Genomic DNA, 10,602 nt, shown 5'->3' with positions numbered 1-10,602 from the left:
GATACCTTAGTTAAAAAATAATTGAAAATATAAAATTTTCCAAACGTTTATTTTATCTGCACGGTGTTCGTAATTTTGACAGCGACGATAGATAACTTAAAAAATTGTTAGCAACGTTGATACGATAGCGAAGGACGCATTGAGCGGTGTAAGCAAAATAAAGTTTTTAATATATACAAAATATTAAATATTTAACATTTATCTAGTATACGGCAAAGTTAACTCAATCGCATACAATATGGACTTTCAAAATCGCGCCGGTGGTAAAACTGGTAGTGGTGGCGTTGCATCATGGTCGGAAACCAATCGCGACCGCAAGGAACGTCTCCGCCAACTTGCGCTGGAGACTATTGATTTAAACAAAGATCCGTATTTTATGAAAAATCATCTTGGTTCTTACGAATGCAAGCTTTGCTTAACACTGCATAACAATGAAGGCAGTTACTTAGCGCACACCCAGGGTAAGAAGCATCAAGAAAATCTTGCGCGTCGTTCTGCTAAGGAAGCGAAGGAGGCACCTTCAATGTTAGCACCAGAAAAACCTAGAGTTGAACCAAAAAAGTTTGTTAAAATTGGTAGACCTGGTTATCGTGTCACAAAACAACGTGATCCAAATAATGGACAGCAATCGTTACTTTTTCAAATTGACTATCCTGAGATATCCGAAGGTATCATACCGAGACATCGGTTTATGTCAGCTTATGAACAAAAAATCGAACCACCAGACCGTAAGTGGCAATATTTACTTTTTGCCGCCGAACCATACGAAACAATTGCGTTTAAAGTACCATCACGTGAGGTGGAGAAGACAGAAGGAAAGTTTTGGACGCATTGGAATCGTGACACAAAACAATTCTTTCTGCAATTTTCATTCAAATTTGAACCGAAAATCATACCACCACCGCCACCACAATTGCAACGCGCGCTTGGTGCGCCAGGCTTTCCAATTCCAGGACCACCGCGACCTCATCATATTTTTAACGGGGTGCCACCACCTCCACCCATGGGAGTTCTACCGGTTCCACCACCACCAATGTAAAAACATTTATTTAAAAAATATAGATTTAATATTTTTACTAAAATTATCAAATGTAATTAAGGAAAAATATAATTAATTTATCAAAATACTTCATATTTCCATATTTGAGTTCATAAAGCATATCTAGTTTAGGTAAAGGAGAAATATATGTTTCGTATGCCTTATTCTAGATTAAAGTTAAAATTGTTAGAGAAGCTATTATTATTTCTTCGTGAACATTTAATAAAAGGAAGACAATACTTAGGGCAGAGTTCACAGACTTAACTTAAATCTTAAAATTAACTTTATTATGAATTAAATCAACAAAGCTGGTGGCTTAAACATGACTTAGTTGTTATTGCAGCTTAAGTTAACACTATGAAATCTACCTTTAGTCGAAGTTTTATTTTCTTATATTAAAAACAAACTGTCTCATACACAAGAAATTAATAGTAAGTTCAGAAAGGTTAGGGCTACCATATTTTCCATATATAAAAACATTAATTCAAATGATTTACTACACTGGATTCTGATTCCCCTTATTCTACTATAAGCAGTGCATCTATTTTTTTGTTAGTCAAAGTAGGTTATTGAAATATTAAAATCTCTGTTTATTAAAAATTTATGTCTACGGCTCTCCGACTCTGCTCGTAAGATCATTGCTTACGTAAAAAAGTGCAACGAATCAATACTCTCAAGCTATTAATTCGAATTTCTTGAATAACATTTTTGTGATTTCAAAAAAGTGTTATAGCATTAATGCTTTTACATATTCCAATCAAGTGCTTAACATAATCAGATATTCATTTTTACATCATCACTAAATTATAATGATGCATGGAGTTGCATATGTACAGAATTTAATATATTAAACTTAATTAAATAAAATTAATTTAATAAAAATAATTTTAATAAATATTAAAATTAATATTGAATTAAAATTTAATGAATAAAGTACTCGTGTTGCTGTAAAGCTACGATTTCTTTGTATGGTGACAAAGAAGCTTTATTAAAATTTAGAGAGATTTTGAATAGCAAAGAAATAAATAAAGGACAAACACAAAAATTTATTTTTAATTTTATTAAAGTTTGGCTGACCATACAACGCTGTTTCGAGTATTGCCAAGTACTCTTCATCAGTGGTCTTTGGAATAATCGAATTTTTATTTAATTAGTTTATAGTCCGTATATAATTTGTTCTAAGCCTGGCACTTGCAGTCCAAACAAATTATATACGGACTATAAACTAATTAAATAAAAATTCGATAATTCCAAAGACCACTGATGAAGAGTACTTTACAATACTCGAAACAGCGTTGTATGGTCAGCCAAACTTCAATAAAATTAAAAATAAATTTTTGTGTTTGTCCTTTATTTCTTTCTTTGCTATTCAAAATCCCTCTAAATTAAAATTTAATATATTAAATTAATTTTTAATGTCAGTTATAATGAAAGAAACTATTTTCTTAATATAAACTATTGTTTTCAATTAAGGTTTTTCGAAGGTTTTTAGATTTAATATATAATAAAAATATGCTACTTTCTGAATCTTCGCCACAATAGGTTACATTAAAAAAAATTGTTTAAACTATTCATTTAATATACACTATTTGATATAAAAACACTAAAATAATGAATTTACAAATACTGCTAATTAATAAATAGCACCATAATCTGAGTATAAACACAACTATTTTCAAAATAAATTCTTTATTGATTAAAAATATAAAATAGTTGGTTTTAAAATATATGGATATTCCCGTTTCGGGTGTTCATAGAAAAAAATAAAATCTAAATTAACTTTTTACCGTATTCAGTAGCAGTCAATATTTTATTTAAAATTAAAAATAATTTATTAGAAAGAAATGGTATAAATGAGAATGAAGTCTAAACTTTTTCGCGCTTCTTAAAGTTACGTTTCGATGCACAACGATTGATAATGTCGGAGACATGAGACTTGTGTTCAAATATCTTCATTATCTGACTTTGGGCGTCAGTTAAGCCGTCAATAATAATTTTGCTACGTTGCATGTTTCCCTACAATATAATAAATTAATATTTATACTTTATAATATAAGAAAAAAAGAGAAAATATACAAACTTTTAGTAGCTCGTTGATGCGTTCCAATTCTGGACTTGTCTCGTGCGTCTCCATCTGTTGCAACATTTCAGCAAGTTTGTCATATCCGTTCGACTCATTCTCGCACTAATAATATACAAAATAATTATTTTAAGTATTTACAAAATTAATTCGCATATACCAAATCTTCCATTTGCGAACGCAAATGATGAATTTTCCAACCGTTTATTTTACCCTGGACATTTGTCTGATTTGCCAAATCAATAACAGTTGGACGTCTTTCTTCACGTGGCTTTACGTCTGAATGCCGTTGGAAATGATTATTTGCGGATTTCCAAGTCTGTTTGTAGGTCTAAAAAGAAAATAAATTGATTGAAGGGTTTTCTATATGTTGTACTTTACTTACGTGTAGCAATGTGCAATTACGTGGTCTTCGTAAAATGTATTCAACGGGTTTAGTGTTTTCCTTGTTGCCTGTGGCTGGTGGCACATTATTCACTTTGTGATTGTTATTTAAAACCACACTGTGTTCCTCGTAGCTTGGTGCTGGTAATAATGTACCATTAGTTGCACTAGGGGCCAAAGTATCTTCGGTTAAAGTTGTGTTAGTTCTGACCATAGCAGCAGAAGTCGGTGGTGGTAAGCTGAGTGAAGTTTGACTTTGCGATGACTGTTGACTATCATTGCTGCAGAGAATAAGAAAAAACAATAGACACATTAGACACAATACACATTATACACACATATCTTTAACAAATCTTACGTTGAGCGTCGCAACTTTTTGCGTGGATGATCAAGAACATTTCCATTTGTTCTCTGTGATGGCGCATAATTCTGTTGTTGATCTACTGACGAATTTCGCGAACTAACTGGTGTGCTTCCGGCATTGCTCTGATTTACAACGGAGTGATGGTTAGGATACAACTAAATTGAATATACAATAAAATAATTTAAACATATCAGATTCTTGAATACATACATCATTAATGGGATTGAAATGAGTCGAGTCATTGGCAACAGATGTTGGGTTAAGTATTATGTTAACATCTGCCATTTGCTGTTCTACACCAGGAGAAGAATTGGCTGATACTGTAGTAGAACCATCAGACGATGCTGGCGAATCAGCACGATTAACTCGCACATTACTTCCTTCTTTTTTAGCTAAAGCTTCCACAGTCAACGGAGTCGTATTTGAAGATGTAGTCGCAACTGAAACGTTTAAGGAATTTCCCACCGAAGGTACAATCGGTGAATTCAATGTCGTAGCATTAGAACTCATTGAAAGCAGAGTTGGTCCAAGATTTTTAGCAGCGCGAATGGGAGAACCATCAGCTTCTCGTTTGCGTAAAAAGTTAGATACAACCGTACCACCAGTATTTACACCAGATGTTACTTTAATAGAAGTTGGCAATGGTATAACCATATGTTGCGGTGCTTGTCCTGTTATGGGTCCAGAAGTTTGTACTGCATGTGGGGCTGGTATTATGATTTGTTGTCCAGTATTCACAGCAGCACCCTGCACTAATTGAGTAGTTGGCTGAGAAACTGTGATTGCTTCTGTAGCGGCATGGCCCACGGAGCTTGCTGATAATTGTGCGTTAAAACGTACTGGCATTGATTGCATAGAACCCGTTGTGCTGGAAACTGGTATTTGAAGCTGGCTCAAGTTGCGTGCATTTGACGGCACAACTGTAAACGTAGCTGTTGAGTTTGCTGAATTGGACACAAAAGGAATCGAAGAAATTGGTAAAGTACTTTGTGTGCTGCCTACTGATGTATGTGATACAGTGCTGCTGGTCACAGTTGTGGTGGTGAGAGAAAGAACCCCGGTCGATACTTGTACTGAGTTTGCAGGGACTGACTCATAGTATATGGTACTACCAGGTGGTAAAAACGTGCTGGTACCAGATGCAACTGTAGACGACAGCATTGCATTTGTTGCAGTCATGATACTGGATGTGGGAGTTGTGGACGAAGCAGGCACTCCAGTATTACTGCCACTGTGCGGTCGCGCAGAAGCAGCGGCGGCATGCCAAGTCGTTACGCTAGCTGGCAAGTTGGCATCGTTATTTGCAGCATTTACTTGAGCTTGTGTCATTACTTTTCCCACAGTTACGGTATTGGCGTTTTTAATCGGTATAGTACCTGAAATAATTCCTCCAGCAGTTTGTGTTCGTGTAATTGCAAGTGGCACAACCGTTGGTGCTGATGAGCATATGTTTTGTGTAGTCAATATTTGTGCCTGTGACACATTTACCAGTTGTGTGTTCGCTGATGACGACAGGTTAGGAACACTCACATTCGAGGTAGTTGTCGACGGAGAAGCACCACCGTTATTGACAATTGTCTGTATATTGGCTGTTATGTTTTGTGGTCCTACATTATTGGCAGAGACTGCTCCGGGTAACTTTCCTATTCCTAGTTGAGTAATAGTCAGAGATGGTTGAGATTTGGCAGCCATTGTCACAGATGGTCTTATTCCTGCTATAATATTAAAAAAGAATTTATTATTTAAAATTATATATGATTAAAATAAAATGTTGACTTGCCAATTTTATTATTAGAAGCATTTACTATAATTGGTTGCAGCATTACGTTGCCAGTTAAGCGTCCAGCAGGCCCAAGTAACTGTTGTGCGCTTTGTTGTTGCAATTGTATTATACGAGTAGATGACAAGTTAGTTGTAGGAATAACAGTTGCGGTGGAGGCCAACACACCAGCAACTGTTGTACTGCGTGGTGAGTTGGAAGCCATGGCCGCTGTTGATACATTGGTATTAGAAACAGCAGTTCCAATCGATGGCGCCAATTGCGGTAATGACGGTGGACGTATACTTATGCTTGTAGTATTTAGTTTTGTTGTAGAAAAGGATTTTCCGAGCGGTATAGGTCGGACTTGGCGTTGTCCTGTGGCCGCATTAGCCAAACTGCTAGCAACTGCGAATCGTTGGCCAGTAGCCACAGACTGACTGTATGCCTGAGGCTGCGACAGCGGCTGTGAAGAAGAATAAACCAATGTAGCCTGATGTTGACGTGATGGTAGCACTGTTGCTAAAGTAGCTACATAAGTTTGTTGCTGCTGACTGTGGGGTACTGGTTGTGGCTGCACAGTTTGTATATTCGCTAAATTAAAAAAGGAAATTTAAAATAAAAAATTTTAAATATTTAATATATTAAACTCACTTGCCACACTTTGATTCTGCTGACCTTGTATTTGACCAACACTTGTTGGAGCCACAGTAGCAGAGCTTGCTACTAAAGTATTACTTCCCGAAACTCCAGTTCCGACCGCGGCATTATTTATACCTTGCGTGGTGATTATACGTTGTCTTGGCTGATGTGGAATGGCTCTTATAAGTTGTACTTGTCCAGAGTTATTGGCTGCCATCCAAGTTGTGCTTGTAGCTGGAGATATAACTGTTGTTGCCGGGGATGAATTCTTGCTTACAGCAGTGCCACGTACAAAATTACCGGCAGCAGTCAAACCAGTAACTGTAGCTCCTGCAACTGGAGCAGTTCTTATTGGGGTAATCACACGTTGTCCCGTAGTAACACCCATTCCAGTGATTTGTGTAGCACTCACTCCAGCACGTGGCAAATATGTAGTCTGTGTACCAGGACGTGTCACAGTTATTGACGTATTAGCGGCATTACGAGCAGCAGCTGCGGGTATTGCTGTTATTTGTGTACGGCCAGTAGCGACACTTTCAAACTGTTTAATCATAGTCGGCGGCATAATAGCGCTTGGCATAACAACACGTACTTGTGTTGATTGGCCACCAGTTCCAATTGCTCGAATTGCAGTAGTCGATTGTGAAGCATTCATCCCAATCGGGGTAACAATAGAGCTATTAACTGTTCCCGCTGGGGCTACTTTTATAGCACCTGCGGATGACACGCCACTGGCCAACATACCGCTACCTCCACCAGAAACGCCACCTATAGTTATTCCACTTACGAGAGTGCCACTTCCTGAATCAATAGCGGCGGTTTTGACGTGCGTCAACTTGGCTGCAACTGAATTGAAGGAATTTTGAAAATTTTTTAACTGTATTTGTGACTGAAATGGTAAATAGGTTTTGTGCACAGGGCTAGCCGGGTAATTATGTGTATTTATTCTTGGTGGTATTTGTGAATTTTGTTGTGTTTGCTGTTGTATAACTTGATTTTTAATAATTTTAAAAGGTTCTGTAAATGATAAAATTGTATATCTTTGTATGTCGGTTATGAATCTCTTTGCATTGCAGTATGGAACCCTTACGCCGTAGCTACGTATATAAAACATTAATAGAACAATCTGATATAAAACTCGTCAGATACTCCGATAACATATAAATTATTTACTTTCTATGGTTAAGGTTTACTTCCAACTTTATGTAACTAGCGATACTCAATCCTTTATAGACGTCCATCATTTTATGAAATTTAATTCATTCTAACTATTTGGGTAATATATAATACGAATACACTAATAAACATATTCAAACCCTAAAAATTATTTAATATCTGCAAAGGATATACTCTAAGAACATTACTTTTAGTTTTTATTATTGAAAAAACATAAACAAACATTTAATCCAACTGAGGATATATTCAATCACACGTACACATCTACGTCAACAAAACGCAACAGTCATTTGACACAGGGAAAGATATGATACACAAAAACAGAACGATGGGAGCATAATCACCCTACCTACCATGATATAAAAGTAATTATTTTCATATTCACGTTAACCTACCTGCTGCAGCCGTAGAAACCCCACTTACTCCACCAGTGTTCCCAGTCACACCGATGCCCGGTCCACCTGGCCCAATATTGGGATCATTAGTGCTCATTTTATTAGCAATTGTGAGTTGTTATAAAACACTAAAAGTATAAGCAGAATAAATGACTTTAATTGCACACAAATATCACATAAAATTTTTTTTTTCAAATTAACTTGACTCTTTGGAATACAATTTTTACCTGTTTATGTACTTCTTTCACTTCGCAACTTTAAATTAATATTTTAATTGCTATATTTTGATTACTTTTAATTGCAAAAACTGCAGATAAGTAATTTAAATTATCCCATCAATAAAATATTGATAATACATAACCACCTTAAGCGAATAGAATGTGTATATGTCGCAGTTGGAAAAGATTTCCCGTACACTTATTGGAATATGGAAGGCTGCAAGACGTTTTAGAGTTGCCACACCAACAAAACTATTTGTACGGTATGTGTTTTGTAGCATATATATATGGTTGTTGTAAACATTTTTTTAGGACACATTAAAGTAATTATAATAAAGTAATATGGCATTTACACTGACCGCAAATGACTCATTTCGAATGTCATTTGAAAGTATTTACATTCGTTATTATTAATATTTTCTCATATCAAAAAGCTGATTTATCAGCTGTTGATGTTGCCAATATGATTTTTGGCACGTGCCAAAAAAATGTTGGAGTAAAATATACTTTCATTCCTTACAATAAGATTGAAAGTATAGTACATATCAAGAAATGTACACAAAACAACAACACTATTTTCTCTACATCGGCCAAGCACATCGGCCAATAAAGAAAAAAGTGTTACCAACGCAATAAGCGAACTATAGTGAACATTCATTGGAAACTCCAACGAATATTGCAATCATATATCAAAAATTATATATAAATAAAAATTCAAAAATTTGAAAATTGGAAAATAAGAAAAAATTTTAATTTTTATTTGAAATTTTAAACATTTTTACTATTCTTTTTATTTTGTATTCAATTTAATTTTCAATTTATGTTAATTATTTATTTTTATACACAATGTAATTTGCAATATATTTATTTTTGCTATTTGTCAAAATATAACACTTCACAGATTGCAACAGTGCTGTCAATGTCTCGCGAAGCCAATACAGGCCAACATGCATTTTTTGCCATACTTGCGAACCACTAAAAAGACCTAACATTATTTTCTCTATCTAGGTCAGTAGTTGTATACTGTCCACACACTTCGGCCAGTAAAGAAAAAAGTGTTACCAACGCAAAAAGCGAAATTCTAACGAATATTGCAATCATATGTTAAAAATCACATGTAAACAAAAATTCAAATATAATTCAAATATTTTATAAATTTAAGAATTGGGAAAAAAGAAAAAATTTCAATGTTTTATTTTGTATTTTCAACATTTTTACTATTCTTTTTAAATCTGTATTTATAAAAATTTTCCATTTATAATAATTATTTATTCTTATACAAAATGTGATTTGCTTGCACTATGTGCACATATGCAAGGTTTACTATTTGCCAAAACATAACATATGATGCCAATGTCTCGCTTAGCGAATATAGGCAGGACACATTTTTTGCCACACTTGCGAGAAACTTAAAACGTCTAATATAAACTGAAAACTTGTTTTTAGCTTTAAGTAATTTTTTAGAAGTGAAGTTCCAAAAAGTGGTGCATCGTTTTTAAAAAAATGCAACCACAAAATATTTGTTAACCTTTTTTTGCAGGTATTTCAAAAACTGCTTTCTCAAACTGTCAAAATGCCATTAAAAACTTTTATTTATGGTATGTTCAATGTATTCATTTGCATTTGGAACGTATTTGGAACTCATTTGAAACTCGTTGAAACTCATTTGTACAAAATCAGCAAATGGAACATATAAGATTTTATATGCAGAAATCAGTCATTTGCTCATCATTTTTGATTTTTAACCCAAATCAGTCATTTGAGACCAGTGTAAATGTCATATAAAATAACAATCTGAAGAAATTTGCTCGGTAACTTGAAAAAATTGTGTCACATTTGTTATTGCGGAATTTTCGCGACACTACGACATTAGACGTTGAGATAAAAGATAATACTTTTTATTGTAATAGATTTATTATAGGTTTGTTCTTGCAAGTAGTTGTAGTAAAATTAAATAAAAACTTACTAGCATTTCTTATTTTTTGTAATCAAAATCCAGTAATAGGCCATTTCCACTACGTACTTAGCAAGCTTATCGTACTGAGTAAATTTCATTTACCATACAAATAGCTTCTGTGCTTTTTTACTTACTATAGCATATAGTAAGCAAAATTCGACCAAAATTATACCAAAAATGACGAATGCAACATTGGAAATTATCGGAATTTGAAAGATTTGACACATGAAACAAACCATAAACAAACACTCAAAATTCAAAACTAACATTCTAACAATACAAAATTTAATGTCATCTGCTTACAATTAAAATGTAAACAAACAAAAGCTCTGAAACTAGAACTTTTTGACACATAAAAGCTCTTTCTCATTTCTTAAGTAACTTCTTGACACATAAAAGCTCTTTTCCATAATGTAAACGACCAAAACCTCAATTTTACTATATGGTTTACTAAGTGCGTAGTGGAAATGTAGTATAAGATAAATGAGTTCGTAAGACCAATTTGTCATTTCGTACTTTACAAAGTTCACTTGAATTTTATGGCGTTTTCGTTTGTTAAAACTGCATTTAATCTAGATTAACTCTTGA

At 34.2% G+C, this 10,602-nt stretch overlaps 2 protein-coding genes across 4 annotated transcripts; one reads left to right on the top strand and one right to left on the bottom strand.

Moving 5' to 3' along the window:
• The first annotated feature begins 13 nt into the window (after positions 1 to 13).
• Positions 14 to 1,086, top strand: LOC119668655 (splicing factor 3A subunit 2). The gene is made up of 2 exons (XM_038078237.1): positions 14 to 148; positions 207 to 1,086. Exon 2 carries the CDS (start codon positions 239 to 241, stop codon positions 1,037 to 1,039), a length of 801 nt encoding a protein of 266 aa, XP_037934165.1. The 5' UTR covers positions 14 to 148; positions 207 to 238; the 3' UTR covers positions 1,040 to 1,086.
• A 1,692-nt stretch (positions 1,087 to 2,778) lies between these two features.
• LOC119668652 (mucin-3A) lies at positions 2,779 to 8,346 on the bottom strand. 3 transcript variants are annotated; one of them, XM_038078233.1, is made up of 10 exons: positions 8,067 to 8,346; positions 7,840 to 7,967; positions 6,281 to 7,285; positions 5,648 to 6,220; positions 4,078 to 5,579; positions 3,862 to 4,022; positions 3,505 to 3,784; positions 3,280 to 3,450; positions 3,120 to 3,224; positions 2,779 to 3,055 (listed from the first exon to the last, which is right to left on the bottom strand). In XM_038078233.1, exons 2-10 carry the CDS (start codon positions 7,934 to 7,936, stop codon positions 2,906 to 2,908), a joined length of 4,044 nt encoding a protein of 1,347 aa, XP_037934161.1. In that variant the 5' UTR covers positions 7,937 to 7,967; positions 8,067 to 8,346; the 3' UTR covers positions 2,779 to 2,905. The 3 variants fall into 3 exon arrangements, with proteins under 3 accessions (XP_037934161.1, XP_037934160.1, XP_037934162.1); XM_038078232.1 differs by having other exon boundaries at positions 4,078 to 5,582; positions 8,067 to 8,345; XM_038078234.1 differs by having other exon boundaries at positions 2,780 to 3,055; positions 4,078 to 5,582; positions 6,281 to 7,114; positions 8,067 to 8,342.
• Positions 8,347 to 10,602: the final 2,256 nt, after the last annotated feature.

Source organism: Teleopsis dalmanni, chromosome 1, assembly GCF_002237135.1.
Source record: "Teleopsis dalmanni isolate 2A chromosome 1, ASM223713v2, whole genome shotgun sequence".
In the NCBI taxonomy this organism is placed as follows: Eukaryota; Metazoa; Arthropoda; class Insecta; order Diptera; family Diopsidae; genus Teleopsis; species Teleopsis dalmanni.
Note: the sequence above shows the minus strand (reverse complement) of the source record. Positions and strands in the feature narration are given on the sequence as shown.

Coding starts and splice junctions, on each gene's coding strand:
- LOC119668655 (XM_038078237.1), top strand. CDS start 239: ATGGACTTTCAAAATCGCGCCGGTGGTAAAACTGGTAGTGGTGGCGTT.
- LOC119668652 (XM_038078232.1), bottom strand. CDS start 7,936: ATGAGCACTAATGATCCCAATATTGGGCCAGGTGGACCGGGCATCGGT. Junction 6,221..6,280: donor GCAGAATCAAAGTGTGGCAA/GTGAGTTTAATA, acceptor TTTTTAATTTAG/CGAATATACAAACTGTGCAG. Junction 4,023..4,077: donor ATTTCAATCCCATTAATGAT/GTATGTATTCAA, acceptor TATTCAATTTAG/TTGTATCCTAACCATCACTC.